At 39.7% G+C, this 27881-nt stretch overlaps 1 protein-coding gene and 1 non-coding gene across 2 annotated transcripts in view; both read right to left on the reverse strand.

Moving 5' to 3' along the window:
- LOC131102751 (uncharacterized) overlaps positions 1-27881 on the reverse strand; it is a 108441-nt gene that overhangs the window by 3111 nt on the left and 77449 nt on the right. The window contains exons 3-5 of the transcript XR_013630004.1: positions 27465-27481; positions 2891-2950; positions 655-754 (exon numbers count right to left, since the gene is read on the reverse strand). This is a non-coding gene — a transcript (uncharacterized LOC131102751). The remainder of the gene's footprint in view (positions 1-654; positions 755-2890; positions 2951-27464; positions 27482-27881) is intronic.
- hs3st2 (heparan sulfate (glucosamine) 3-O-sulfotransferase 2) lies at positions 7226-25950 on the reverse strand. Its single transcript, XM_078797269.1, has 2 exons — positions 25157-25950; positions 7226-8696 (listed from the first exon to the last, which is right to left on the reverse strand). The coding sequence occupies exons 1-2, from the start codon at positions 25612-25614 to the stop codon at positions 8078-8080; spliced, it is 1077 nt and encodes a 358-aa protein (XP_078653395.1). The 5' UTR covers positions 25615-25950; the 3' UTR covers positions 7226-8077.

Below are 27881 nucleotides of genomic sequence, written 5' to 3' on the forward strand. Positions count from 1 at the left end.
TACAAGGTCACCCACTGTGGAAGCGGATAAGTTCTAAGACCGCTTCATCAAAGTGAAGCTCCGTCTCCAAAGACTAAACAGGGTTCCCGCTATTCAGGATGCCGCTCAGGTCCTCCGTGCAGGGAATATACGTGACCTTTTCCGTGATGAACCACGTGGGGCTACAGTTCTGACATATCGTTCCGTCTCGGGAGTGTTGGGCAAAGATGCGCCGCAGTGCGAGAAAGCATGACGGGGGTTTGTGGGCTATTTTTTGAAAGGCCACTATGAGTGTTTTTTTTTTGGAACATTTAACTTTAAGAGCTCGGCCCCATGAATCATCTCTTTCCATCCTGATTGCACACCTTTATTTTCTTTAATGTGTTCTTAGCTGCGGGGGAAAGGAAACATATTTTTTCAATCAATCTCACCTTGGCTGGAAGGTATTTTTTTTTTTAGGGCAGCGTTTTATATAGTCGCATTAAGGTCTGCTGGAGCTTCACTTTTTCTTCATGTTAGTGGTGGATGGTTCCACTGTCGATGGAAACGCCTTTTTGGTGTCAAACCGACTCCATTATACAAGCTTTTTTAACAGTATAAGATTATTTTAAGTGTAAAAAGAAGTCAAACATGGGAGTGACGGCTTGCTGAAGAAGTTAAAAATGATCTACTCACCCTAATTCTGATGTGCTTGGAAGGTCTCTTCCCACGATGACGAAACGTGACCTGCCATGTTGTACTGAGTAGCCGGAACATACTGTTTCCTCTTTGCCATCTGTGGTGGCATCACAAAAAAAAAGAAAGAAAAAAGCTTGAGCAGTTAATCCTTTACATCAGGGGTCTCTAACTCAATTTACTGGGCGAGGCTTCACTCCGAAATCACGTTTTTACAAACGCCATCAGAAGCTGTCACAAACCTGAGCAATGGTCGGCCATAAGTGAAATAAAAAAACATCTCTTGGGCCGATTCAAGATAGGCAATCACGCTATCACACAGCTTTTCAAAAATATATGAATAAATAATATTGTTTGTGGTTGAATAGTAGTAGTTTTTTGTTTTTTGTGCTTCAACTTCAACTTTCTATGCTCCAACTACAAAAATATTGGATTTTTAAATCCAATCCAGCAAAAGCTACGTCAATTAACAGTGATAAATGAGGGATTCCTGTATATATAATACAGGTATAAAATGTGACTATGGGGTTGTAATTTCATGTCTAGAGGGCGCTAACAATATTAAAACCCATATTTGGAAGGTCATAAATAAGTATTCTATGCTCCAACTACAAAAAGATTCGATTTTTAAATAAGGAGTCCAGCAAAAGCTACGTCAATTAACAGTGATAAATGAGGGATTAGTGTATTTATAATAGAGGTATAAAGGTGTCTATAGGGTTGTAATTTCATGTCTAGAGGGCTATAACAATATTAAAACTCATATTTGAAAGGTCATAAATAAGTTTTCAATGCTCCAACTACAAAAATATTTTATTTTTAAATAAGCAGTCCAGCAAAAGCTATGTCAATTAACAGTGATAAATGAGGGATTCGTGTATAAATAATACAGGTATAAAGGTGTCTATGGTGATGTAATTTTGTGTCTAGAGGGCTCTAACAATATTAAAACCCATATTTGGAATGTCATAGATAAGTTTTCTATGCTCCAACTACAAAAAGATTTTATTTTTACATAAGGAGTCCAGAAAAAGCAAAGTCAATTAACAGTGATAAAGGAGGGATTAGTATATATATATAGTACAGGTATAGAAGGTGACTATGGGGTTGTAATTTCACGTCGAGAGGGGTCTAACAATATTAAAACCCATATTTGGAAGGTCATAAATAAGATTTCCATGCTCCAACTACAAAAGATTTGATTTTTAAATAAGGAGTCCAGCAAAAGCAAAGTCAATTAACAGTGATAAAGGAGGGATTTGTGTATATATAATACAGATCAGGTAAAAAAGGTGACTATGGGGATGTAATTTCATGTGTAGAGGGCTCTAACAATATTGAAACCCATATTTGGAAGGTCATAAATAGGTTTTCTATGCTCCAACTACAGAAAGATTTTATATTTAAATAAGGACTCCAGCAAAAGCAAAGTCAATTAACAGTGATAAATGAGGGATTTGTGTATATATAATACAGGTATAAAAGGTGACTATGGGGTTGTAATTTCATGTCAAGAGGGCTCTAACAATATTCAAACCCATATTTGGAAGGTCATAAATAAGTTTTCTATGCTCCAACTACAAAAAAATTCAATTTTTAAATAAGCAGTCCAGCAAAAACAGTGATAAAAACAGTGATAAAGGAGGGATTATTGTATATATAATACAGATATAACTCACCTGGATGGGTCGACCACATTTTCACTAAACTTAGCTGTGAAGACGGGGCTATAAAATGTGGTCACCTGTAACACCTCCAACCCCTTCCCTTTCCCCTGGTGCAGGTCTTTGAGTAGTTATGTTGTTTAATGTAGTTATATTTGTGTTTATGTTACAAAGGTTTTTTTTCCAGTCCCACACTGTACTCCCCCATAGGAGTTTAGTTTTGATCCCCCTCGCCCCTTGTTCTTCCTTTTATTGCCCAGTCGTCACTTCCTGTCCTGTCTACCCCCCTTTATCGTACTGTGTTGGTGTATGTACACACGGGTACAAGTCCATTCTGATTCAGTTTACATGAAAGCCCTTCAGAACTTGACGGTATTACTTCAAGAAAACCAGACTCTTTGGAACCCCCCCCCCCCCCCAAAAAAAGTCAGCTGAACTTTATGAAAGTTTACTCTCACATAAAGCAAAAAGAGAAGCCTGTGAAAACAAAACAAAAAGACACCAGGAAGCAAGTGCCTCTCCAACTTAAACGAATGTGACTCGGACGTTTTTCAAGTGCCACCACTACTCACGAGGGATTTGAAGTCTTCACTTTGGAGGACCATCAGCCTTCTCTTCAACGTCAAATACGTCTAAAAGCATAAAACAGGTTCGTAAACAAGACAAAAAGTTGCGATTGAACACTTAATGTCATGTAGTCATAAAGAACGCTTGAGGATCGAGTAAGGAGCCCTGAGGCACACACATAAAAATGCTGTGTTCTTTTCTTAACTAAAAACGCTTCTGACTGCTCCATTTTTTTTAAATGAAGCTGCCGGAGCTGACTTGAAGTCCCAGTTATGTCAGCAAACATTAATAATAATCCTCTTACATTTGAAATCCAAAGTGGCGCGACTTGTCACGCTCACATCCTTTTGTTAGCGTCACCGCGCGTTAGCGGTTGTCTCTGTCTGCCAACCGCATGACAGGACACACAAGCCTTTTTCTCCCCTTTTTCCCCCCCTCCTTCCATTTGAAGTGTGAAGTCGTTTGAATATAAATGACTGCGCTGGTGTGTGTATGTGTGTGTGTGTGTGTTCAAACCGGAGGTGATTTTTGCTCTAATTCAGCAAGAAGATGACAGCATGAGACTCTCCACGCAAAGAGAGAGATCCTTTAGACGTTATGTGAAATCACTCCGACAGTTTTGACTACACCGCTGTATGCCGTACCATTCCCTCCCGATATCACAGGTACTTTTGCAGAAGTTACAGTAAAGTCTCGTTATATCGATATTCTCGGGAGTCGGAAAAAATATCGATATAACCAGACTATCCATATATCTGATCCTGCACCGAACTGCATTAAAAGTGGGCGGATCTTTGATATGGCATGTAATTTTCTCCTTGAGTTCATGGATTGCGTATCTAGCATGCTTTTGTACTACAATACATTTTGTACTACAGTAAATAATAATAAACTTACGCTGTAGTGATTACCGGTTACCGGGACATAATTCACCCCGGAACTATCGATAGGGAAGGTGTTGCCACCCGGAGGGGTAGGCGCGAGGGACGGGTGTTTTCCGCTGTGTGTGCTGCACTCTGGTGGTGGAAGTGTGAAAAATAAAGTTGACTGGAAGCAGCCGTTCGCCGTGTTCTTTTTTGGTATTGAAATCCTTAAGCAAAGATTGATTTAAGCTGCTTTTGTATCGATATAAGCAGACCAAACTGGCTGGCGGGAGATGAAAAGGGCATCCTAGTAACCGGATTATCATAATAACCGGGTATCGTACTAACGGAGCTAATTATATCATAAAAGACTAGAAATTTGCCGGGAAATGAACATAGTATCGTAATAAGTAGTAGTATGAATATGAGTATGAGTATGAATATGTATGAATCAGGTTTAATCTTGCTTAAGTAGTTCATTAAATATTGAAATTACATGTCATATGATGCAATAATAAGGAAAATAACATTAGCCGTTTCCCGCTGAGCACATTTTATCACCTGTCACATCCAAAGCATCACATCCCAAATATCGCACTGTGGCAGCAATGTGGGAAACTTTGGGGAGTGGAATGTCACCAAGCTGGAGGCTTTCTGGTTGGATCAAAAAAAAAAAAAAAAAAAAAATAGAAAGTACATATAATTAACCGAGGCAAGATAAAGTTGCCAAACACGACGTGTCTGCTGACGGCTCGCTGGGACGCGGGCGCCTGCAGACTCAATTGGTCTGTCAATCAACTTGAAAGAGGAGGAAAAAAACATAAACATAAAAAAAAAATGGCAGGCAAGAGAAAGAGAGCACCGGGATGCATGCTAATGTTTAGAGTTTTGCATTGTGACGCATGCTAATGTATTCATTCACAGACCATAACCAGCTACACTAGTAATATATCCAATATCAATATTATATATACATCAATATCAATAGGGTACTTGCTTAAGCTATAGGAATTCTTGAAAAATTACGATGAATCCAAACCTCAGACCTCAGTTATGGCTCATCCAAAATCACCTGAACGTCTGAAAACGACCCATCTCGTGTTATATGATTGCATCATATCAGTCAAAATGAATAGTTTCCTTGCCTTGCCATTGGAATTACATGTGTGGCGTAAGATAAATAATAAAAAAAAATCAATAAAGATCTTGCTTAAATATGGCAATAAATAAAACTAACCCAAATTACTGGGAACACGTTGCTCGAACTCAGCTACTTCCTGTCACATGTAATGCAAACTGAGTAGGGTTGTAATTTCACATAAAAATACCTAATAAGTGCAAAGAACATGTATTGTTGGATGACCTTCGACCTCAGCTACACTACCGCTCAAGAGTTTGGGATCACTTTGGGATTTTTTTTTTTTTTGGCCAGTCTGAGATATGGATATGGAAGTCCATGAAGTCCATTTGTGTTCTTGCAAAGTTGTGCATCGTTTTTGTGTACTTGTTAGACCAAGTTTGTGCATCGTTTTTGTGTCCTTGTTAAACCCAGTTTGTGCATCGTTTTTGTGTCCTTGTTAAACCCAGTTTGTGCTGCTCTATGAAGGGAGTAGTTAACAGCATGGTAGTTTTAGCAGTTTTAGTTTCAATTTTTTTTTTTTTTTTAGTTATTTTTTTTTAGTTTTCTAACAATCTATTAGCCTTATAAAATGATGAACTTGGATTAGCAGCCATACCAGGAAATTGATGCAGAGGACTGACAGTTGTTGATAGTAGGCCTCTATGCAAAAATGTACTTCCTTCTTTGAAAATCATCTGATTCATTTTAATTGTTTGTGAAATGGATGAAAATTTGTTTTTCCTTGGAAAACAAATACATTTCCAAGTGATCCCAAACTTATAGTATGTCCGACATCAGCTAAAATTAAGAGTACTGCCCTGAAATCTGACCTGTGACACATATTGAATATAAACAATAATTTTCCCTTGACAACATCCACATTACGCATCTTAAAATGAGTTAAAATCCAAAGACTGAAATGAGTAAATAAAGTAAATAAAGTGTGTGTTCATTTAAGAACATTCCGGGCTTCAACGGAAGAACGCGAGGTTGGGTAAACAGCAAAGATTTATTCGTGTTTCTTCCAGTGTAAGCATCATTTCAACAACTTTAATGGCGGTAGAATTGACAGGCTGTCGCCGCCGTCGTTGTCGTCGTCGTCGTACGCTCGCCAACAAGAAAACCAGTGGTGCATTTTTAGTGTGATAATGACAAACGCAGTCTCAGGCCATGAATATTCACGCTGCTGAAATGACAGGAGGCTTTAATGAAAATAATATTGCGTGACTGCTAATTTATTCATGACACTTTGGATTTAATCTTTTTTTTTTTTTTTTTAATAAATGGCGTTTAAGCATCCGTGTTTCCACCAGTTGGTCCAGTTCGGCATGGTATCGTTTTGAAATACTAACAACTGATTCGGCTTTTGATTGTATCGCGGTCCATAGTCCATAGTCATTATTATTATTATTAATGTGATTAAGAATTTTAAAGCAAATAATCCCATCACTCAAAATCTCGGAAAGATACCTGGGAATGCATTTCAGGCCAAGTTTGTCCGAGTTGTGTTACCGTCACGCAATCACAAACCGGCTAAAGAATGAAACACGGCAATACCGAACACAAGACGCCAAATTAATTTTTAAATGCGAACAACTGATTCGGCTTTTAATTGTATCGCGGTCCATAGTCCATAGTCATTATTATTATTATTAATGTGATTAAGAATTTTAAAGCAAATAATCCCATCACTCAAAATCTCGGAAAGATACCTGGGAATGCATTTCAGGCCAAGTTTGTCCGAGTTGTGTTACCGTCACGCAATCGCAAACCGGCTAAAGAATGAAACACGGCAATACCGAACACAAGACGCCAAATTAATTTTTAAATGCTAACAACTGATTCGGCTTTTAATTGTATTGCGGTCCATAGTCCATAGTCATTACTATTATTATTAATGTGATTAAGAATTTTAAAGCAAATAATCCCATCACTCAAAATCTCGGAAACATCCCTGGGAATGCATTTCAGGCCAAGTTTGTCCTAGTTGTGTTCCCGTTCCCAATCGCAAACAGGCTACAGAATGAAACACCGCAATACCGAACACAAGATGCCAAATTAATTTTTAAATGCTAACAACTGATTCGGCTTTTAATTGTATTGCGGTCCATAGTCCATAGTCATTACTATTATTATTAATGTGATTAAGAATTTTAAAGCAAATAATCCCATCACTCAAAATCTCAGAAACATCCCTGGGAATGCATTTCAGGCCAAGTTTGTCCAAGTTGTGTTCCCATTCCCAATCGCAAACAGGCTACAGAATGAACCACCGCAATACCGAACACAAGACGCCAAATGAATTTTGAAATGCTAACAACTGATTCGGCTTTTCATTGTATCGCGGTCCATAAGTCATTACTATTATTATTAATGTGATTAAGAATTTTAAAGCAAATAATCCCATCACTCAAAATCTCGGAAACATCCCTGGGAATGCATTTCAGGCCAAGTTTGTCTGAGTTGTGTTCCCGTTCCCAATCGCAAACAGGCTACAGAATGAACCCCCGCAATACCGAACACAAGACGCCAAATTAATTTTTAAATGCTAACAACTGATTCGGCTTTTAATTGTATCGCGGTCCATAGTCCATAGTCATTACTATTATTATTAATGTGATTAAGAATATTAAAGCAAATAATCCCATCACTCAAAATCTCGGAAACATCCCTGGGAATGCATTTCAGGCCAAGTTTGTCCAAGTTGTGTTCCCGTTCCCAATCGCAAACAGGCTACAGAATGAACCACCGCAATACCGAACACAAGACGCCAAATGAATTTTTAAATGCTAACAACTGATTCGGCTTTTGATTGTATCGCGGTCCATAGTCCATAGTCATTACTATTATTATTAATGTGATTAAGAATATTAAAGCAAATAATCCCATCACTCAAAATCTCGGAAACATCCCTGGGAATGCATTTTGGGCCAAGTTTGTCCAAGTTGCGTTCCCGTTCCCAATCACAAACAGGCTACAGAATGAAACACCGCAATACCGAACACAAGACGCCAAATGAAGATTCTTAGTTGACTATTATTTTAGCACCCTTCAATATTTCCGAATATTTATATAATACCAAACTGAACCAGACGGTGGAAACTAGTAATTCGGTATTCCGAAGCTTGTAGATAGCGTCAAGTATTCTGGTGTTTCTGCTAAAACGTCCTCATAAGAGTACTTTAGTATTTTAGAATATCCTGTCACTTTCAATCCCACTTGAAGTCTTGTCCGACAGTTTCAAAGAATTTGACATTGAACGGTCGATAAAAGTCCTGCAGCTGTTCGATGACCTCCCGGTCTATCTGGACGTGAGTCCTGCCCTTGGACTTCCCCAGGCATCGAGGTTGGCCGCTGCTCTCCGGTTTCTTCAGGCACGGGAAGCCTTTGGTTCTGTTAAAGTAGAAGTGCTTATCCGAGATGATCCTCTTCAATCCCAAAAAGTCCTGAACACGACCCATTTCGCTGGCCGGGTCCGTGATGAGCCGCTCGCCGCTCACAAAGTGCATCTGGGAGAGACGGAAGTAGCGCAGCCAGTTCTCCAGGTGGAGGATATACATCCCGATACGGATGGCATTCCAGGAGGTGTCGACCAGACCCTGGCTCCGGTTCTTGAAGGCTAACTCCTCAAATGTTGGGATGTCGGGCTTCTTGGAAAGAGTCTGCGTGTAGTCCGAGATGGCTCTCGTGACCGGGTTTCGAACCACCACGATCAGTTTGGTCTGGTGGGACATGCTGGAGATACGGCGAGGAGCTTCCCTGGTGACAAAGTAGCTGGGAGTCTTCTCCAGAGTAATTTGGCTATCCAAAGTTCTTGGCATGAGGCCCCTTCGGGAGAAAAAACAATGAGTCAGCTTCAATTCAATTTAACTTTATTTAATTCACAACAGAAGTGATGTCAAGGCGCTCTTGGGAACGTTGAACAGAACCCTCAACGTGTTTCCTAGACTGAACTAGAGTTCTCCAATTCATCAACTATTGACGAGTGGGTAGCGCGCAGGACACACAGCAAGGACACCCAGGTTCGAGTCCACCCTCGGGCATGTCTGTGTTGAGTTTGCATGTTCTCCCCGTGCATGCGTGGGTTTTTTCCGGGTACTCCGGTTTCCTCCCACATTCCAAAAACATGCTAGGTTAATATGTATATTAATCGACTATTGACAAGTGGTTAGCGCGCAGGCCACACAGCTCGGAGACCCGAGTTCGATTCCACCCTCGGACATCTCTGTGTGGAGTTTGCACATTCTTCCCGTGCATGCGTTGGTTTTCTCCGGGTACTCCGGTTTCCTCCCACATTCCAAAAACATGCTAGGTTAATATATATGTATATTAAATCGACTATTGACAAGTCGTTAGCGTGCAGGCCACACAGCTCGGAGACCCGAGTTCGATTCCACCCTCGGCCATCTCTGCGTGGAGTTTGCATGTTCTCCCCGTGCATGCGTGGGTTTTCTCCGGGTACTCCGGTTTCCTCCCACATTCCAAAAACATGCTAGGTTAATTAGCGACTCCAAATTGTCCATAGGTATGAATGTGAGTGTGAATGGTTGTTTGTCTATATGTGCCCTGTGATTGGCTGGCCACCAGTCCAGGGTGTACCCCGCCTCTTGCCCGAAGACAGCTGGAATAGGCTCCAGCACCCCCGCGACCCTCGTGAGGATTCGCGGTAGAAAACGAACGAATGAATGAATGAAACTTAAGTGTTGTAATCAGAGTTGGGGGAAGGGACAAGGAAGGTTCTCCTCTCATTCCGTGTGGAAGTGGTGCATTTTTGGCTTCTTAAAAATGCACCACTTCCACACAGAATGAGAGGAGAACCTTTTCTTTCTCATTTTTAAGACAGCTGGGATAGGCTCCAGCACCCCCGCGACCCTCGTGAAGAAAAAGCGGTAGAAAATGAATGAATGAATGAATGATATCCGGGACTGAAATCGATGGTGCAGGTGTACCTAATGTAATAGGTACAATGTATGTACACTACGCTATACTAAATGGTGCGTTTAAGTACATCTGTCAGTGTTTCTGTACTATTTAAAGCTGAACTATAAGCGACCTCTCACTGTGGCATTCGCTCACTTCTATCATTTGACGCTTCTCTTCTTCAAGGAAGGAAGCGGCACGTCACGCACGCACGCACGCACGCAACCCCCGAAACGTACACACCAACACACCGACACACAAGCACCAACACGTGGCACCTGCTGTGAAGATGGCCGCAAGTTGTTGTTTGTGTTCGCTTCAAAAGGCGCCGTTCTCATGAAAGATTAATAGGTGCTCGGTGGCCCCGAGGTACGCCCCCCCCCGCCGCCTTCCCACCCTCCGACCCCCAGACACCCGGCAACTAACAGATAAATACTGCTAAAACGGATCGATAGCGGAGTTGTGAGACTTTAAAGGCAACCTATGGCGCGAGTGTGAAAGCTTGGAGAGAAAGGTTAGCTTTTAATCGAATCCTTCCCACCGTCGCCATGAAGAAACGGGTCCCGTGGAAAAGCATCACATCGGTTTTTTTTATGTCCCTGCTGCAGGAAGAAGACATATTTGTTTACCTCTTGTTGCCCATTATTTATCCTTATCCAAGCAACAAGCATTGATTTGGAATGCTATTTAAACAAGGTGGTCAAAGGACTACTGCAGATGCTAATTATAGCCCAGCTGTTTGTTTACCAAAAGCAGGAAGAGGACAAACATTCATTGAAAGCTGTTTTTTATGGAACAACTTTCTCAGGCTGCAATTAACAATTATTTTCTTCTGAAGCTGCAATGGGTTAGGCTCTATTCTTGACCAAAGGTGTCCAAAATACGGTCCAGGGGCTGTTTTGCGGCTTTTATATCAGCTACAGTTAAACAAGAAAACTGACAATAAACAACAAAATTGATTAAAAAAAAAGAGCAGTAATCTTACAGTCAATACTTTAAGATTTTATGAGCATGAGAACCAATTGTATTAATATTAGAAACCAGGTAATACCGATAACTTCCTGCTTTTTAAGACCAATACCGATACTGATAACAGATTCATTCATTCATTTTCTACCGCATTTTTAAGAAGCCAAAAATGAGAGGAGAACCTTTTCTTTCTCATTCCGTGTGGAAGTGGTGCATTTTTGGCTTCTTAAAAATGCGGAAGTGGTGCATTTTTGGCTTCTTAAAAATGCACCACTTCCACAACGGATGAGAGAAGAACCTTTTCTTTCTCAGGGAAGGACAAGGAAGATTCTCCTCTCATTCCGTGTGGAAGTGGTGCACTTTTAAGAAGCCAAAAATGCCCCACTTCCACACAGAATGAGAGGAGAATCTTCCTTGTCCTTCCCCCAACTCTGATTACAACACTTGAGTTTCATTCATTCGTTTTCTACTGCTTATCCTCACAAGGGTGCTGGAGCCTATCCCAGCTGTCTTCGGGCAAGAGGCGGGGTGGGGTACACTCTGGACTGGTGGCCAGCCAATCACAGGGCACACATTCATTCATTCATTTTCTACCGCATTTTTAAGAAGCCAAAAATGAGAGGAGAACCTTTTCTTTCTCATTCCGTGTGGAAGTGGTGCATTTTTGGCTTCTTAAAAATGCGGAAGTGGTGCATTTTTGGCTTCTTAAAAATGCACCACTTCCACAACGGATGAGAGAAGAACCTTTTCTTTCTCAGGGAAGGACAAGGAAGATTCTCCTCTCATTCCGTGTGGAAGTGGTGCACTTTTAAGAAGCCAAAAATGCCCCACTTCCACACAGAATGAGAGGAGAATCTTCCTTGTCCTTCCCCCAACTCTGATTACAACACTTGAGTTTCATTCATTCGTTTTCTACTGCTTATCCTCACAAGGGTGCTGGAGCCTATCCCAGCTGTCTTCGGGCGAGAGTCGGGGTGGGGTACACCCTGGACTGGTGGCCAGTCAATCACAGGGCACAGATTCATTCATTCATTTTCTACCGCATTTTTAAGAAGCCAAAAATGAGAGGAGAACCTTTTCTTTCTCATTCTGTGTGGAAGTGGTGCATTTTTGGCTTCTTAAAAATGCGGAAGTGGTGCATTTTTAAGAAGCCAAAAATGCACCACTTCCACACAGAATGAGAAAGAAAAGGTTCTCCTCTCATCCGTTGTGGAAGTGGTGCATTTTTAAGAAGCCAAAAATGCACCACTTCCACACAGAATGAGAGGAGAATCTTCCTTGTCCTTCCCCCAACTCTGATTACAACACTTGAGTTTCATTCATTCGTTTTCTACTGCTTATCCTCACAAGGGTGCTGGAGCCTATCCCAGCTGTCTTCGGGCAAGAGGCGGGGTGGGGTACACTCTGGACTGGTGGCCAGCCAATCACAGGGCACAGATTCATTCATTCATTTTCTACCGCATTTTTAAGAAGCCAAAAATGAGAGGAGAACCTTTTCTTTCTCATTCCGTGTGGAAGTGGTGCATTTTTGGCTTCTTAAAAATGCGGAAGTGGTGCATTTTTAAGAAGCCAAAAATGCACCACTTCCACACAGAATGAGAAAGAAAAGGTTCTCCTCTCATCCGTTGTGGAAGTGGTGCATTTTTGGCTTCTTAAAAATGCACCACTTCCACACAGAATGAGAGGAGAATCTCCCTTGTCCTTCCCCCAACTCTGATTACAACACTTGAGTTTCATTCATTCGTTTTCTACTGCTTATCCTCACAAGGGTGCTGGAGCCTATCCCAGCTGTCTTCGGGCGAGAGTCGGGGTGGGGTACACCCTGGACTGGTGGCCAGCCAATCACAGGGCACAGATTCATTCATTCATTTTCTACCGCATTTTTAAGAAGCCAAAAATGAGAGGAGAACCTTTTCTTTCTCATTCCGTGTGGAAGTGGTGCATTTTTGGCTTCTTAAAAATGCGGAAGTGGTGCATTTTTGGCTTCTTAAAAATGCACCACTTCCAAAACGGATGAGAGGAGAACCTTTTCTTTCTCATTCTGTGTGGAAGTGGTGCATTTTTGGCTTCTTAAAAATGCACCACTTCCACACGGAATGAGAGGAGAATCTTCCTTGTCCTTCCCCCAACTCTGATTACAACACTTGAGTTTCATTCATTCGTTTTCTACTGCTTATCCTCACAAGGGTGCTGGAGCCTATCCCAGCTGTCTTCGGGCGAGAGGCGGGGTACGCCCTGGACTGGTGGCCAGCCAATCACAGGGCACATATAGACAAACAACCATTCACACTCACATTCATACCTATGGACAATTTGGAGTCGCTAATTAGCCTAGCATGTTTTTGGAATGTGGGAGGAAACCGCTAAAAACCCACGTATGCACGGGGAGAACATGCAAACTCCACACAGAGATGTCCGTCAGTGGAATCGAACTCGGGTTTCCTAGCTGTGAGGCCTGTGTGCTAATTCGGCTTGATCCAATAAAATTAAAATAAATAAAAAATAAACTGATCCATGATGGATGTCTGATATTGGCTTTTTTTGCCAAAAAAACGATATGCTAATATTGTCCAACTCTCAATTTCCGATACCGATATCAGCCGATACCGATACCAATATGTGACATATCACATGACAAATCTCCTGTAGTGGGAAGAACACTTATTATATACAGCATTCAATATCGTTTTCATTATCACAAAAAAAATATATCGATATCGATATTGGACTTCCCTCACAAGTCACTTGTTGCTAGGCAGAGTTCAAAGGGCACAATTATACCTGCCCCATAGGCCATTTACATGTATGTATACATGTAGTTATACAACATTTTTTGGAAAATGGATATTAAAAAGTGGATTTTAGTTCCATAAAACTAAAAGTAAACAATTAATTGACGGCGACGTGTGAAAACGGACACCAGGAAGGACAAAACCAAAAAGGACAGAAGTCTACAGTCCAAGTCTCCTCCCTCTGTACTTTGGCTCGAGAGACGTCTGCTTCGTCCCTCACTTAATGAGCACCGGTTTAGGCGACACGTAACACCCCCCCCCCCTCCCCCTCCTCGCCCTCCCCCACTCCATCCTTAGAAAGCCCCCGCTGGCTGAGTCTCTCAACGATTTATCTCAGGTGACGCCGTGGAAGCGGCGGCGGGTCTCGGGTTCAAGCTGCTTTCCCTGCGGACGATGCTCCATCGTTATGGAGGGAAGAAGATGACGTGAACATGTTTAATTCAAAGTCGCGAAGAGTCCTTATTAAGTAAGCTGTACGCGAAACGACAGCAACGTGTGCATCCACGGAGATAAAAAAAAAAACCACTTCCACATCAACAACAACAAGAAGGTGACTCTCTGCCCAATTAAGAATCTCAAGACGGATCGACGGACAGAAAAGTGGACTTAAGAAGGGCTCAGCACAGACCATCAGAGGTCTAATTGCCCTTAAAATGCTCTGCGGCTTGTCTGTTTATCATAAAGTAGAAAGAATGGCCCTTGTCATTTTGTGGCGTATACTATATATATGAGAGTTGGATGATTTTTTTTTTAATAAACTGATAGAGTCGTCCAATTATAGGAAAATGACTTAAATGTAAACAAGCCGAGTTAGCAGTTTATCTTGTTTGACGCCCCTGCACAACATGAAGCTCCATTGTGTCTTTCTTCAGTGGAACAATGGAGATGCACAATTTGAAACTCAATTTTTTCCTCCGAAGGAAGAAACAATGGAGTTTCAGGTCGTGCAGGGGCGTCAAACGGCACATGGCTATGTGAAATTGCTAACTCAAAATTTCTTTTTGTTTCTTTACTGTTTTGTCTCTTTGCATTTTAAAACTCTACTTAGTACTTACTTAAGATCCAACAATGCAACATGTAAATTCTTAAAATTTTTCGATTAGTCTTAATATTTTAATGGCGGGTGCAAATATTGGCAATAATAGATGTGGACAACATTGGTTCTGTTTTTGCTGTGTTGTGCAATATACTTATTTTCATTTACACGTTCTACTCCACTCCAAAATCATTATTACAGTTTAATTTTTTTCAAAGTTAAAAAAAGTTTAAAAAGTTTTAAAAATTAAAAAAAAAAATTTTTTTTTTATTTTTTCAATTTTTTTTTTAATTTTACATTTGGGAAATAACCTCTCCTGCTTCCAATTATCAACCTGACCACTTTGGGCTTCAACTTTTTTTTTTTAAAAAGTAAAAAAAAAAAAAAGTTTAAAAAGTTTTTAAAAATAAAAATAATTTTTTTTTTCAACATTGGTTCTGTTTTTGCTGTGTTGTGCAATATACTTATTTTCATTTCCACGTTCTCCTGCACTCCAAAATCATTATTACTGTTTATTTTTTTTCAAAGTTAAAAAAAGTTTAAAAAGTTTTAAAAATTAAAAAAAAAATTTTTTTTCAACTTTTTTTTTAATTTTATTTATGAGTTCTCACATTTGGGGAATAACCTCTCCTGCTTCCAATTATCGACCTGACCACTTTGCGCTTCAGGTAAATAAACAGCCCCAGAATAATTACAGCACGTACCATATACGCGAAAACCAACGACTTCTTTCCATGTCTGTCAGAGCTTTTCTTCCGGTCAATCACACTCATACACACCAGTGACCTAGAGATGAATATGCTAATTTTAAGATAATGATTATCACTATAGAGGTGAAATATGATAGATTTTTTTTTGTCTTAAAAAAAATTCTTTGTAAAAATAATACATTTAAGCGTTTAAGCAGTAACTAATTCAAGAGCAGATCTTTCTATTTGTCTTTAAATCCCCCCCCCCCCGAAGACAAAGGTGAAGGTGTTCATTAGCAAGAGACAGGTGTTCACATTCGGGTCAAACCATTCTCCTAACACTCAGACAATCCTAATGGTGCTTCTCAAAGTGCTCTCCTCACTTTTAAGAAACTAACTTGAGCAAAAATCACGCATCATTTGTCCTGAAATACCCCACCCACCCCCCCACACCAAAAAACCCACAGACACCATTCTGGGAATAAAAGTTAAGGTTGAGTGCGGAGAGAGAAAATGTGCTCAAACTTGAGCGATTCTCATAACGTCTCAGTCTCTGCACCTCGTAAAAAAAGATGGGGGGTAAAAAAAAAAGGCAGCTTCCTCTTTTGCGTATATGACAGATGGAGCGTCAAGAGAGCTGTTTCATTATTTAAGTATCGCTCTAAAATTAGACCCCGTAACGACGTCCGGTCATTAATCAACCAGCAAGACGACTGTGAGGGTTCATCCGGACAGATGAGAACGGTCCCGAGAAATCGGCATGCAAAGTTCCGAGTTTGAATGAATAACATCCAAGTCTAAGTAGAGTCCAGTCATTCTCTAACATTCCATAATAGCTTTGACCTTGAAACTTGAAAAAAAAAAAAAAAAAAAAAACACTCATCCTGTTCCACCGCAGGCCCTGGCTTTTCTCTGAAATAACAATTATTCACGGTGTGTGGGGGGTGACGGGGTGTGGGGGAGGATGACTGACACTTGCAAAGCAATCAGACATTGAAATGAAACCATCTGAGGGCCGTACCATTAACACCCGTCACAGGGGAAGGACTCAGCCACCAAATGAAGTCTAAAACTTCACAATGCAGCGATAAAAAGGACTTAAGGGAGTAAAATATGCATGAAAACTCATCAAATTATCACAAGAACATGAATTATGGGAAAAATATTTGAACATTTTACAAAGAAAATGCTGTATTTTGCATTTTTCTTATTGGTAAAACCTTCAAATTTGTATGGAAGCCCGTTTCCGCCACTGAAATTTTTTTTTATCCCAATGGTAAGTCAAAATAACGAGATAAAAAGTCAAAATTACGAGATAAGAAAGTCAAAATTACGAGATAAGAAAGTTGAAATTATGAGAGAAAAAGTCATAATAATGAGATAAAAATTAGAAATAATGAGATAGAAAGTTGAAATAAAGAGAAAAAAAGTCAAAATTACAAGCTAAAAAGTCAAAATTACAAGCTAAAAAGTCAAAATTACAAGCTAAAAAGTCAAAATTACAAGCTAAAAAGTCAAAATAACAAGATAAGAAGCTCGAAATAACGAGATAGAAAGTCAAAATAACGAGATAAAAAGTCGAAATTATGAGATAAAAAGTCAAAATTACCAGATAGTCGAAATTACAAGATAAAAAGTCAACATTTTGAGATAAGAAACTCGAAATTATGAGATAGAAAGTCATAATAATGAGATAAAAATTAGAAATAATGAGATAGAAAGTTGAAATAAGGAGATAAAAAGTCGAAATAAGGAGATGAAAAGTCGAAATAACAAGATAAAAAGTCAAAATTATGAGATAAAAAGTCAAAATTACAAGATAAAAAGTCAAAATAAGATAAAAAGTCAAAATAACAAGATAAGAAGCTCGAAATAATGAGATAGAAAGTGAAAATAATGAGATAAAAAGTCGAAATTATGAGATAAAGTCAAAATTACCAGATAGTCGAAATTACAAGATAAAAAGTCAACATTTTGAGATAAGAAACTCGAAATTGAGATAGAAAGTCATAATAATGAGATAAAAATTAGAAATAATGAGATAGAAAGTTGAAATAAAGAGATAAAAAGTCGAAATAAGGAGATGAAAAGTCGAAATAACAAGATAAAAAGTCAAAATTACAAGATAAAAAGTCAAAATAAGATAAAAAGTCAAAATAACAAGACAAGAAGCTCGAAATAACGAGATAGAAAGTCAAAATAACGAGATAAAAAGTCGAAATTATGAGATAAAAAGTCAAAATTACCAGATAGTCGAAATTACAAGATAAAAAGTCAACATTTTGAGATAAGAAACTCAAAATTATGAGAGAGAAAGTCATAATAATGAGATAAAAATTAGAAATAATGAGATAGAAAGTTGAAATAAGGAGATAAAAAGTCGAAATAACAAGATAAAAAGTCGAAATTTTGAGATAAGGTCGAACGGAGATAGAAAGTCGAAATAAGATATAAAGTCGAAATTATGAGATAATAAGTCAAAATGACCAGATAGTCGAAATAAGATAAAAAGTCAAAATTTTGAGATAAGAAGGTCGAACTAATGAGATAGAAAGTCGAAATAAGATAAAGTCAAAATTATGAGATAAAAAGTCAAAATTACCAGATAGTTGAAATTACAAGATAAAAAGTCAAAATTTTGAGATAAGAAGCTCGAAATAATGAACTAGAAAGTTGAAATAACGAGATAAAAAGTCAAAATTATGAGATAAAATGTCAAAATTACAATATAAAAAGTCAAAAATGTTGTGAGGATAAGCAGTAGAAAATGAATTATTAGTTATATATTTTTTTCACTTGTTTTTATTGAAATATGACTTTTTTTCCTCACTAAAAGTTGACTATTGCTTAATTCTTCAATTTTTTTTTTACTGTTTTGGTGTCAATATCCAACATTCATGAGAAGTTTCCACCTCATGAGTATAATGTCTAAAAAAAAAGCTTACAGTAGTTTTTAGGGTGGCCCTAATACTCTTGTCGAAAATAAGCGTCCTTCTCATTAAAAGCTATGAAATATGATGTTTACATTCGATGGCACCATCCAACAAATGTAAAAAAACAACTCCAAAATAGATTCTTTTAAGGAAATGTAGCAGTTGAACCAAAAAAAATCATAAACATCCGCCCCCCAAGATAGTACCAATCTTTGTTTACTTCCTAATCCGATGCCAGCCCGATGAACCGCCCCTCTGACTGCTGAGGAAATCCAAGACCGAGCGACCACCCAACATCACGTGTTGATATCACCATCGGAAGTATTCATAATCATAAATAAATCATACCCGTCACAACCAAAATGTTAATACGCAGCAGCAGCAGCAGCAGCAGCAGGCGTAAACTTTCCATGCACTAGCGACGTTACTGTAGCGCCTGCAGCAATGTGGCGGCCAAGGGTATTTATAGATGAAGAGCAGGCGGGCCGACACATCATCTTCCTCTGGCTTCGGTCTTCGCTTGGATGTTGGGGAAGTAGGAATGCAGAGACACAGGAGGTGAGGCGAAGGGGGGGGGGGCTCAGACAGGATTTGATCACGGTAGACATGTTGGTACTCCAAAGAGGGGGGTGTTGGGATCACATGATCTAGCATGGTGCAGTATAAGTACGCAGCTCACATAAAATAAGCTTTAGATTTACTTATAACTATGTTGATAACTGGGCTGCACGAGTGCTGCCGGCACTGAGGGAGAAACAGTTCATTGAGTACGCCCCACAGGTGTGGAGGAAACACACTGGCCTTTTGTAATAACTATGTTGATAACTGGGCTCCACGAGTGCTGCCGGCACCGAGGGAGAAACGGTTAATTGAGTACGCCCCACAGGTGTGGAGGAAACACACTGGCCTTTTGTAATAACTATGTTGATAACTGGGCTGCACGAGTGCTGCCGGCACTGAGGGAGAAACGGTTCATTGAGTATGCCCCACAGGTGTGGAGGAAACACACTGGGCTTTTGTAATAACTATGTTGATAACTGGGCTCCACGAGTGCTGCCGGCACCGAGGGAGAAACGGTTAATTGAGTACGCCCCACAGGTGTGGAGGAAACACACTGGCCTTTTGTAATAACTATGTTGATAACTGGGCTGCACGAGTGCTGCCGGCGCTGAAGGAGAAACGGTTCAATGAGTATGCCCCACAGGTGTGGAGGAAACACACTGGGCTTTTGTAATAACTATGTTGATAACTGGGCTGCACGAGTGCTGCCGGCGCTGAGGGAGAAACGGTTCATTGAGTATGCCCCACAGGTGTGGAGGAAACACACTGGGCTTTTGTAATAACTATGTTGATAACTGGGCTGCACGAGTGCTGCCGGCACTGAGGGAGAAACGGTTCATTGAGTACGCCCCACAGGTGTGGAGGAAACACACTGGGCTTTTGTGATAACTATGTTGATAACTGGGCTGCACGAGTGCTGCCGGCACTGAGGGAGAAACGGTTCATTGAGTATGCCCCACAGGTGTGGAGGAAACACACTGGCCTTTTGTAATAACTATGTTGATAACTGGGCTCCACGAGTGCTGCCGGCATTGAGGGAGAAACGGTTCATTGGGGGTGTGGAGGAGACACACTTTGGCCTTCAGTTTGATGATCTTGGAGCGGTGTCGGGTCCCCTTATGTTCTAAATATGCCAGTGAAGCTCAGTTTCCGTATCACAAAGTGGTTGGAATTCATGTTTCATGCTCCCCCAGCGACTCAATGAACCATTTCTCCCTCGGTGCCGGCAGCACTCGTGCAGCTTCGGACTGTCACAGAGTGCTGCCAGCACCGAGGGAGAAATGGTTCATTGAGTATGCCCCACAGGTGTGGAGGAAACACACTGGCCTTTTGTAATAACTATGTTGATAACTGGGCTGCACGAGTGCTGCCGGCGCTGAGGGAGAAACGGTTCATTGAGTATGCCCCACAGGTGTGGAGGAAACACACTGGGCTTTTGTAATAACTATTTTGATAACTGGGCTGCACAAGTGCTTCCGGCACTGAGGGAGAAACGGTTCATTGAGTATGCCTCAGGTGTGGAGCAGACACACTTTGGCCTTCAGCTTGATGATCTTGGAGCGGTGTCGGGTCCTCTTATGTTCTAAATATGCCAGTGAAGCCGAGTTTCCGCATCACAAAATGGTTGGAATTCATGCTTCATGCTCCCCCAGCGCCGGCAGCACTCGTGCAGCTCCGGACTGTGACATTCTGTGTTGGTTGGAATTCATGCTTCATGCTCCCCCAGCGCCGGCAGCACTCGTGCAGCCTCGGACTGTGACATTCTGTGTTGGTTGGAATTCATGCTTCATGCTCCCCCAGTGCCGGCAGCACTCGTGCAACTCCGGACTTTGACATACTGTGCTGACTCCTCAGAACATCAATCTGTACTGCTATACTAGCTGTACGCTGACTACTCTAAAGTGTACCCAAGTTTACTTCATCCAGTATTGTCCCTTGAGAAGATATACTGGAATAAAAATGGCCGCCCACAGTCACATCCCAATGACTTGTTATTAAGCATACATAGTTCACGGCTCTTTAACAATTCATGCAGAATTACATCTCTTCCATCTCCCCCAGTTTTGGTGACCTAAATGAGAACCATCTAACTTCCTGTCCTCATCAAGCTTCTTCCTGATGACAGTTCACTGCCTCCCCGAGCCAATTAACGCCGACATGGAGAGTATTTGTTGCCGCCACGCTCATGCAACTTTTAGCGCTTCTTTTACCTGGAAAGTGCATCCTGCGGAATCGATAGCGCGGCTGAAGGATGCCCTTTCAGGACGCAACGTGGTTTACTTTGATCTTTCCGGGGGGGGGGGGGGGGGGGGGTTGTGTCGAACTCAAGAACTAACAGGGTTCTACAAAGCCGGGGTGGGGCCCAAAGTATATTACAAGAAATAAAACTGCATATCAGCTTTGTGATGTTAGTCTTTTAGTCTTACATATTTAAGTTTTTTCCGTTTTTTACCCCCACCATATTTGCTGTTTTTTTTGGTTCTTTCATCTTAAATAATCTTTGTTTTTTTTCTGTAATTTTATGACTTAATTTCCATAATATACAGACTTTATTCCTATATTATTATAACTTTTTCCTCAACCTAATTTACCTAAAATTACAACTTTTAGTTTAATGCTCATAATGTGACTATTATTTTTTTTTTATAGAATATTTAAACTCTATGCAACTTAAAGGACATTATTTGTCCTCATAATATTACAGGTTTATTCTTGTAAAGTTACAATATTTTTTCTCCATAGATTTTTGACATTTTCTCCAACCATATTTGTTGTTTTTTATTGTTTCTTTGGTCTTAAATAATCTTTGTATTTTTTTTCCGTAATTTTATGACTTTATTCCTATATTATTATAACTTTTTCCTCAACCTAATTTCCCTAAACTTACAACTTTGTTTAGTTTAATGCTCATAATGTGACTATTAAATTTTTTTTAACAAAAAAAAAAGAATATATCAACTCTATGCAACTTAAAGGACATTATTTGTCCTCATAATATTACAGGTTTATTCTTGTAAAGTTAAAAAAAAAATTCTCCTTAGATTATAACTTTTATTTTACTTTATTTTGTCAATTTCTGCTGTAATTTTGACTTTATTTCCATAATCACTCTATTCTTGTAATATAACTTTTCTGAAACCTAATTTTCCAAACATTATAACTTTTAATCATTGTTTTGTTTGTGTTTCATAACATTATGAATGTTAAAGTATTTTTTAATATTTCAACTACAATGACATTTCTTCTCATATCATTAAAACATTCCGACTTTTTCCTCATTCGATTTCAATTGTTGAATATTTTGACTTTATACCTGTAAAATTACTGCTGATTTTTCAAAAATGTTAACTTCATATCAGCTTTGTGATAGATGAAAAAGTCTTTTAGTCTTACAAATGTAAGTTTTTGACCTTTTTCCCACCATATTAGCTTTTTTTTTTATTGTTTCTTTGGTCTTAAATAATCTTTGTATTTTTTTTCCGTAATTTTATGACTTAATTTCCATAATATACAGACTTTATTCCCATATTATTATAACTTTTTCCTCAAACTACGTAAGTTCTTTAAAATTACAACTTTGTTTTGTTTGATGCTCATAAGGTGACTATTAAAAAAAAATTAAAGAATATTTCAACTCTGTCCCACTTAAATGGCATTATTTGCTCTCATTATATTACAGGTTTATTCTCATAAAACAATTTTTTAAAACTTTTTTTTCTCCTTAAAAAAATAACTTTTTTTTTTAACTTTGTCATAAAATTACAGAGATTTTTTGTCAATTTCTGCTATAATTTTGACTTTATTTCCATCATCACTTTATGTTTGTAAAATAACTTTTTCGGAACTTTTTCCAATCATTTTGTTTGTGTCTCATAACATTATGAATATTAAAGTATTTTTTTTAATATTTCAACTTTATGCTCGCACAATGATATCACAACATTAAGAAATTCAGACTTTTTCTCATTATATTTTAATTGTTGAATATTTTGACTTTATTCCTGTAAAATTATTACTGATTTTTAATTTTTGTGTTAAATTATACTTTTAGAATGTGCCAATTAAAAAAAAAGCGTGTGGTTCTCCTCTGCCAGTTGCTGTCAATTAGTTAAAAGCCTAACGACCCTGACCTGATCCTCTCCTGAGGTCGGTACCAAACGGTGATCAATGCCATTGACCCGGAGTTTGACAATATTATTCAATATTTCCAATCAGTGATGTATTTCCTAATTGATGACGGGAGTCATGCATCAAATCCACGCTAGGAGCTGAAATGAAATGAAAGTGAAGACGACGGCATCAAACCCGCAGCATTTCAATGCCTTAAATCAAGAGATTAGCTGTCGGCGGGGAATCTGGCTGTCATCAGTTGACTAGCTCCGTGTTGTGTTTACCACAAAACCGGACAGCGTGCAACGCCTCCGAGCATCAAACGTAATCAAACATGACGCCGGGAATGTTTGAGTGCAATCATTTGTAGTCGGGGCACTTTCGCGACTTTTGCGTCGGCTTGACATGCTTTTCACTTTAGACCGATGCACACGCTCGCCCCGCTAGGAAACCCAATTCATGTGAAACGCTTGTCGTGTCTCCCGGACTGACGATGACGCCCGAAGCGCAGGAAGTGTTGGGGTCCTTGAATGCAACTGCTGTCCCCTAAAACGATAGGAGTCTCAGCCTCCAACAAAAAAACTATGTTTTCCAAATGTTTTCCCTTTAAAACTTTAGACAGGATATCAAAGGAATGCTAATATGCTAATTAGACAGCTGGGATAGGCTCCAGCACCCTCGTGAGGATAAAAATAGAAAATAATCAGGCCTACTTCAGTATCACTCGCCACTTTCTCATGCAGTCCTAATCATTATTCAATATAAGTTACTATAAAACCCTGCCACTTGCCCGTAGTTAGCTGTGATAGGCTCCAGCACTCTCGTGAGGATAAGCGGTAGAAATGCTTCAGTATCACTCGCCACTTTCTCATGCAGTCCTAATCATTATTAAATTTAAGTTACTATAATACCCTGCCTCTTGCCCATAGTTAGCTGTGATAGGCTCCAGCACCCTTGTGAGGATAAGCGGTAGAAAATGAATAAATTAAAGAAAATAATCAGGCCTACTTCAGTATCACTCGCCACTTTCTCATGCAGTCCAAATCATTATTCAATTTAATTTACTATAATACCCTTCTTCTTGCCTGTAGTTAGCTGTGATAGGCTCCAGCACCCTTGTGAGAATAAGCGTAGAAAATGAATAAATTAACAAAGAAAATAATCAGGCCTACTTCAGTATCACTCCCGCTTTCTCATGCAGTCTTAATCATTATTCAATTTAAGTTACTATAATACCCTGCCTCTTGCCCGAAGTTAGCTGGGATAGGCTCCAGCACCCTTGTGAGGATAAGCGGTAGAAAATGAATAAATTAACAAACAAAGAAAATAATCAGGACTACTTCAGTATCACTCCCGCTTTCTCATGCAGTCCTAATCATTATTCAATTTAAGTTACTATAATACCCTGCCGTTTGCCCGTAGTTAGCTGTGATAGGCTCCAGCACCCTTGTGAGAATAAGCGTAGAAAATGAATAAATTAACAAAGAAAATAATCAGGCCTACTTCAGTATCACTCGCCACTTTCTCATGCAGTCCAAATCATTATTCAATTTAATTAACTATAATACCCTTCCTCTTGCCTGTAGTTAGCTGTGATAGGCTCCAGCACCCTTGTGAGGATAAGCGGTAGAAAATGAATAAATTAACAAACAAAGAAAATAATCAGGCCTACTTCAGTATCACTCCCGCTTTCTCATGCAGTCCTAATCATTATTCAATTAAGTTACTATAATACCCTGCCTCTTGCCCGTAGTTAGCTGTGATAGGCTCCAGCACCCTTGTGAGGATAAGCCATAGAAAATGAATGAATTAATCAACAAAGAAAATAATCAGGCCTACTTCAGTATCACTCCCACTTTCTCATGCAGTCCTAATCATTATTCAATTTAAGTTACTATAATACCCTGCCACTTGCCCGTAGTTAGCTGTGGTAGGCTCCAGCATACCCCTGATGACCCTTGTGAGGATAAGCGCCATAAAAAAAATAATCAGATGGTAGACCAGGACTTGATGACGTAATCGGGGGCGGGTTTAATTGTTGTCGATTTGTTAAAAAATTAAAGTGACGTTCAATGCCAAACAACTTACGTCTCAGAGAATGTGATTTAGCCCGCGGGCCACCAGTTGGACGTCCCTAATGAATCATGACGTGTCAAGTCAGCCGGAAGTCATTTCAACAAGTCCCCATGAACGCCGCATTAAATATGCTAATTTTTTTTATGAATTAAGCATATGATAAATATTTAAATGGTTAAAAAATAAAAGTTTTTTCGCCCACCTGTACCAGTCTAGTCCTCTGTCGTAGTTCCTGTCGAAAAAATGCGGCTCAGTTCCGAGTGCGCGGACGTCCGGGTGGATCCTGATGAACTCCAGCACCGCCCTGGTTCCTCCTTTCTTCACCCCAACTATCAAGGCGCTGGGAAGCTTCTTATTCCCGAATTTCTGCGCCGAACTGGAGTTTTTAGCCTTCGCGTCGCCCCAGCGGACCGGAGAAAGAGGCGGAAGAGGAGGAGAATCGGGCCGGGCTGCGGAGGTGCGCACCCCCAGCCAAGCGCACTGGTCCGACTGGGCGAGAAGTTTCTTCCCGCCTGCTTGCCTGATCGGCGGGCATCGGTTCCTCTCGTATGACCGACCCGTCATGACGGCCGTGCGGCCGAATATGATGCTGTAGCACAGGTAGGTGCAGGACAGAGACACAGTCAGCATGAAGGCGGACGACAGGAACCGCTGTGCCATGTCTCCATGGGCTCAAGGTTCTGCATGGATCTCCATCGGACCCGCTCTCCTCCTCCTTCTCTTCATCTTCCTCATCCTCTGCTGGTCCACTTTCCCATTAGGACAACTGGGCGTCGCAAGGATGCGAGGTTAGATTCCGTGCGAAGTTAAAAGAGGACAGAAATGGGTCAGGTTCTCGGATCAAAGTCTCCGCTGATCCAGAAAGTCCGTGAAGAAGACCACCTTCCTCCTTCATTGTGGACCTGTTAGGTGGTCTTGTGACGGTGGGAATAGTTAAAACGTCCTCTGACGTCATCAGGGAGATCATAATTGGCTGGATGCTCAGTCACGCATTCACATTAGTATGACTTTTCATGTACATATGTTTCTCTTTATTATTGCCATATTTGGTGTCAAAATGTAACATTTTAACATTTTTACCCCCTAAATTGATGATATTTAAACAAATAAGCAAAAAAAACAAACAAGCAAAAACAAGAGCACTTCTTGCTGTGATAAGAGTTGCCTGCTGTTTTTAAGCACGACTGCTAAATAAGCTCTCATCAAAGATCCTCTATTTGAAGAGTTCCCTGCTGTTTTTAAGCATTTAATGCAAAAATAAAAAACCCATTAAAGATCCTCTATATGGGAAAAAAAAGGGTGACATACTGTTTTTAAGCATTTATGGCAAAACACTCCTGCCAATAACCTGTCATCAAAGATCCTCTATTTGTAAGCACCTAATCCAGAAAACTTTAGTCACAGATCCTCTATAGAAAATGTTCTCACTGCTGTTTTTAGGCACTTACTGTCAAAGATCCTTGATATGAAAAGAGCTCCCTGCTGTTTTTAAGCACCGAATGCAAAAAAAACCAACTCTCATCAAAGATCCTCTATATAAATAAAGAGTGCCATACTGTTTTTAACCATTTATGGCAAAACACACTGCCAAAGACCCTTTATATGAAAACTGCTTCCTGCTGTTTTTAGGCACCAACTGCAAAAAACCCCACTACATTTCAAAGATCCTCTATTTGAAGAGTGCCCTGCTGTTTGTAAGCACATATTCCAGAAAGCTTTAGTCACAGATCCTCTATATGAAATATTCTCACTGCTGTTTTTAGGCACATACTGTCAAAGATCCTTGATATGAAAAAAGTTCCCTGCTGTTTTTAAGCATCTTCTCATCAAAGATCCTCTATATAAAAAAAAAAGAGTGCCATACTGTTTGTAATCATTTATGGCAAAACACACTGCCAAAGACCCTTTATATGAAAACACATTCCTGCTGTTTTTAAGCACTAACTGTAAAAAAAAAAAAAAAAAAAATCAAAGATCCTCTATTTGAAGAGTGCCCTACTGTTTGTAAGCACCTAATACAGAAAGCTTTTGTGACAGATCCTCGATATGAAATATTCTCACTGCTGTTTTTAGGAACTTACTGTCAAAGATCCTTGATATGAAAAGAGCTCCCTGCTGTTTTTAAGCACCTACTGCAAAATACTGCAAAAAATAAGAATAAAAATCAAAGATCCTGTATTTGAAGAGTGTCCTGCTGTTTGTAAGCACCTATTCCAGAAAGCTTTAGTCAGAGATCCTCTATAGAAAATGTTCTCCCTGCTGTTTTTAAGCACCTATTGTAAGAAAAACATATAGTCAAAGATCCTCTATGTAAAGTAAGTGCTTTAAGTAAGTGTTTTTGCCCATATAACAACATGACAACAGTGCTGTGCTGGTTTTAGGAATATTTCTGAAAGTTTTGAACAGTTTTTGCCAGTTGTAATGTAATGTTTGTGTTTGCTAAAGTCATATTTGATGTAAAAGTTATTTGTAGTATTTTGTGTGACGTGAGCAGTGTATTCATTTCTTACCTTTCCGTTGGTCAAACCTGAAAAAAAACAAAAACGAGAGAATTTGTATTATTATTGTGTGTCCAAAACACAATCAGTGCAGCAAATCATGTATGCAATAACTGCTGCATGTCCACCAATCATATCAAAGCACAGTCCAGTTTCATATCATTTGATGTGCCCCCTTAAACGCCAGCTTGCTTGTGGCTGACATTCTCAGCAGAGAAAACATGGAAAAATAATGGGTCCTCTTTAAATTCAAATGAAGCATTGAGGAGCATCAGCAACCTTACCCCCGCGGTAATGAAACACCCTGCCTGTCTTATTTGTCCTATCACGTCAAGGATATCTCCAACTTTCTCGCTATTGTAGATTATAGGATCTCAGCATCTGTCAGCGGTTTTCCGCACATCCCGCATTCCGACATAATACAGCTGA

This window comes from Doryrhamphus excisus, linkage group LG16, assembly GCF_037039965.1.
Source record: "Doryrhamphus excisus strain RoL-2023G ecotype Guam linkage group LG16, RoL_Dexc_Guam_v1.1, whole genome shotgun sequence".
Taxonomy (NCBI): domain Eukaryota; kingdom Metazoa; phylum Chordata; class Actinopteri; order Syngnathiformes; family Syngnathidae; genus Doryrhamphus; species Doryrhamphus excisus.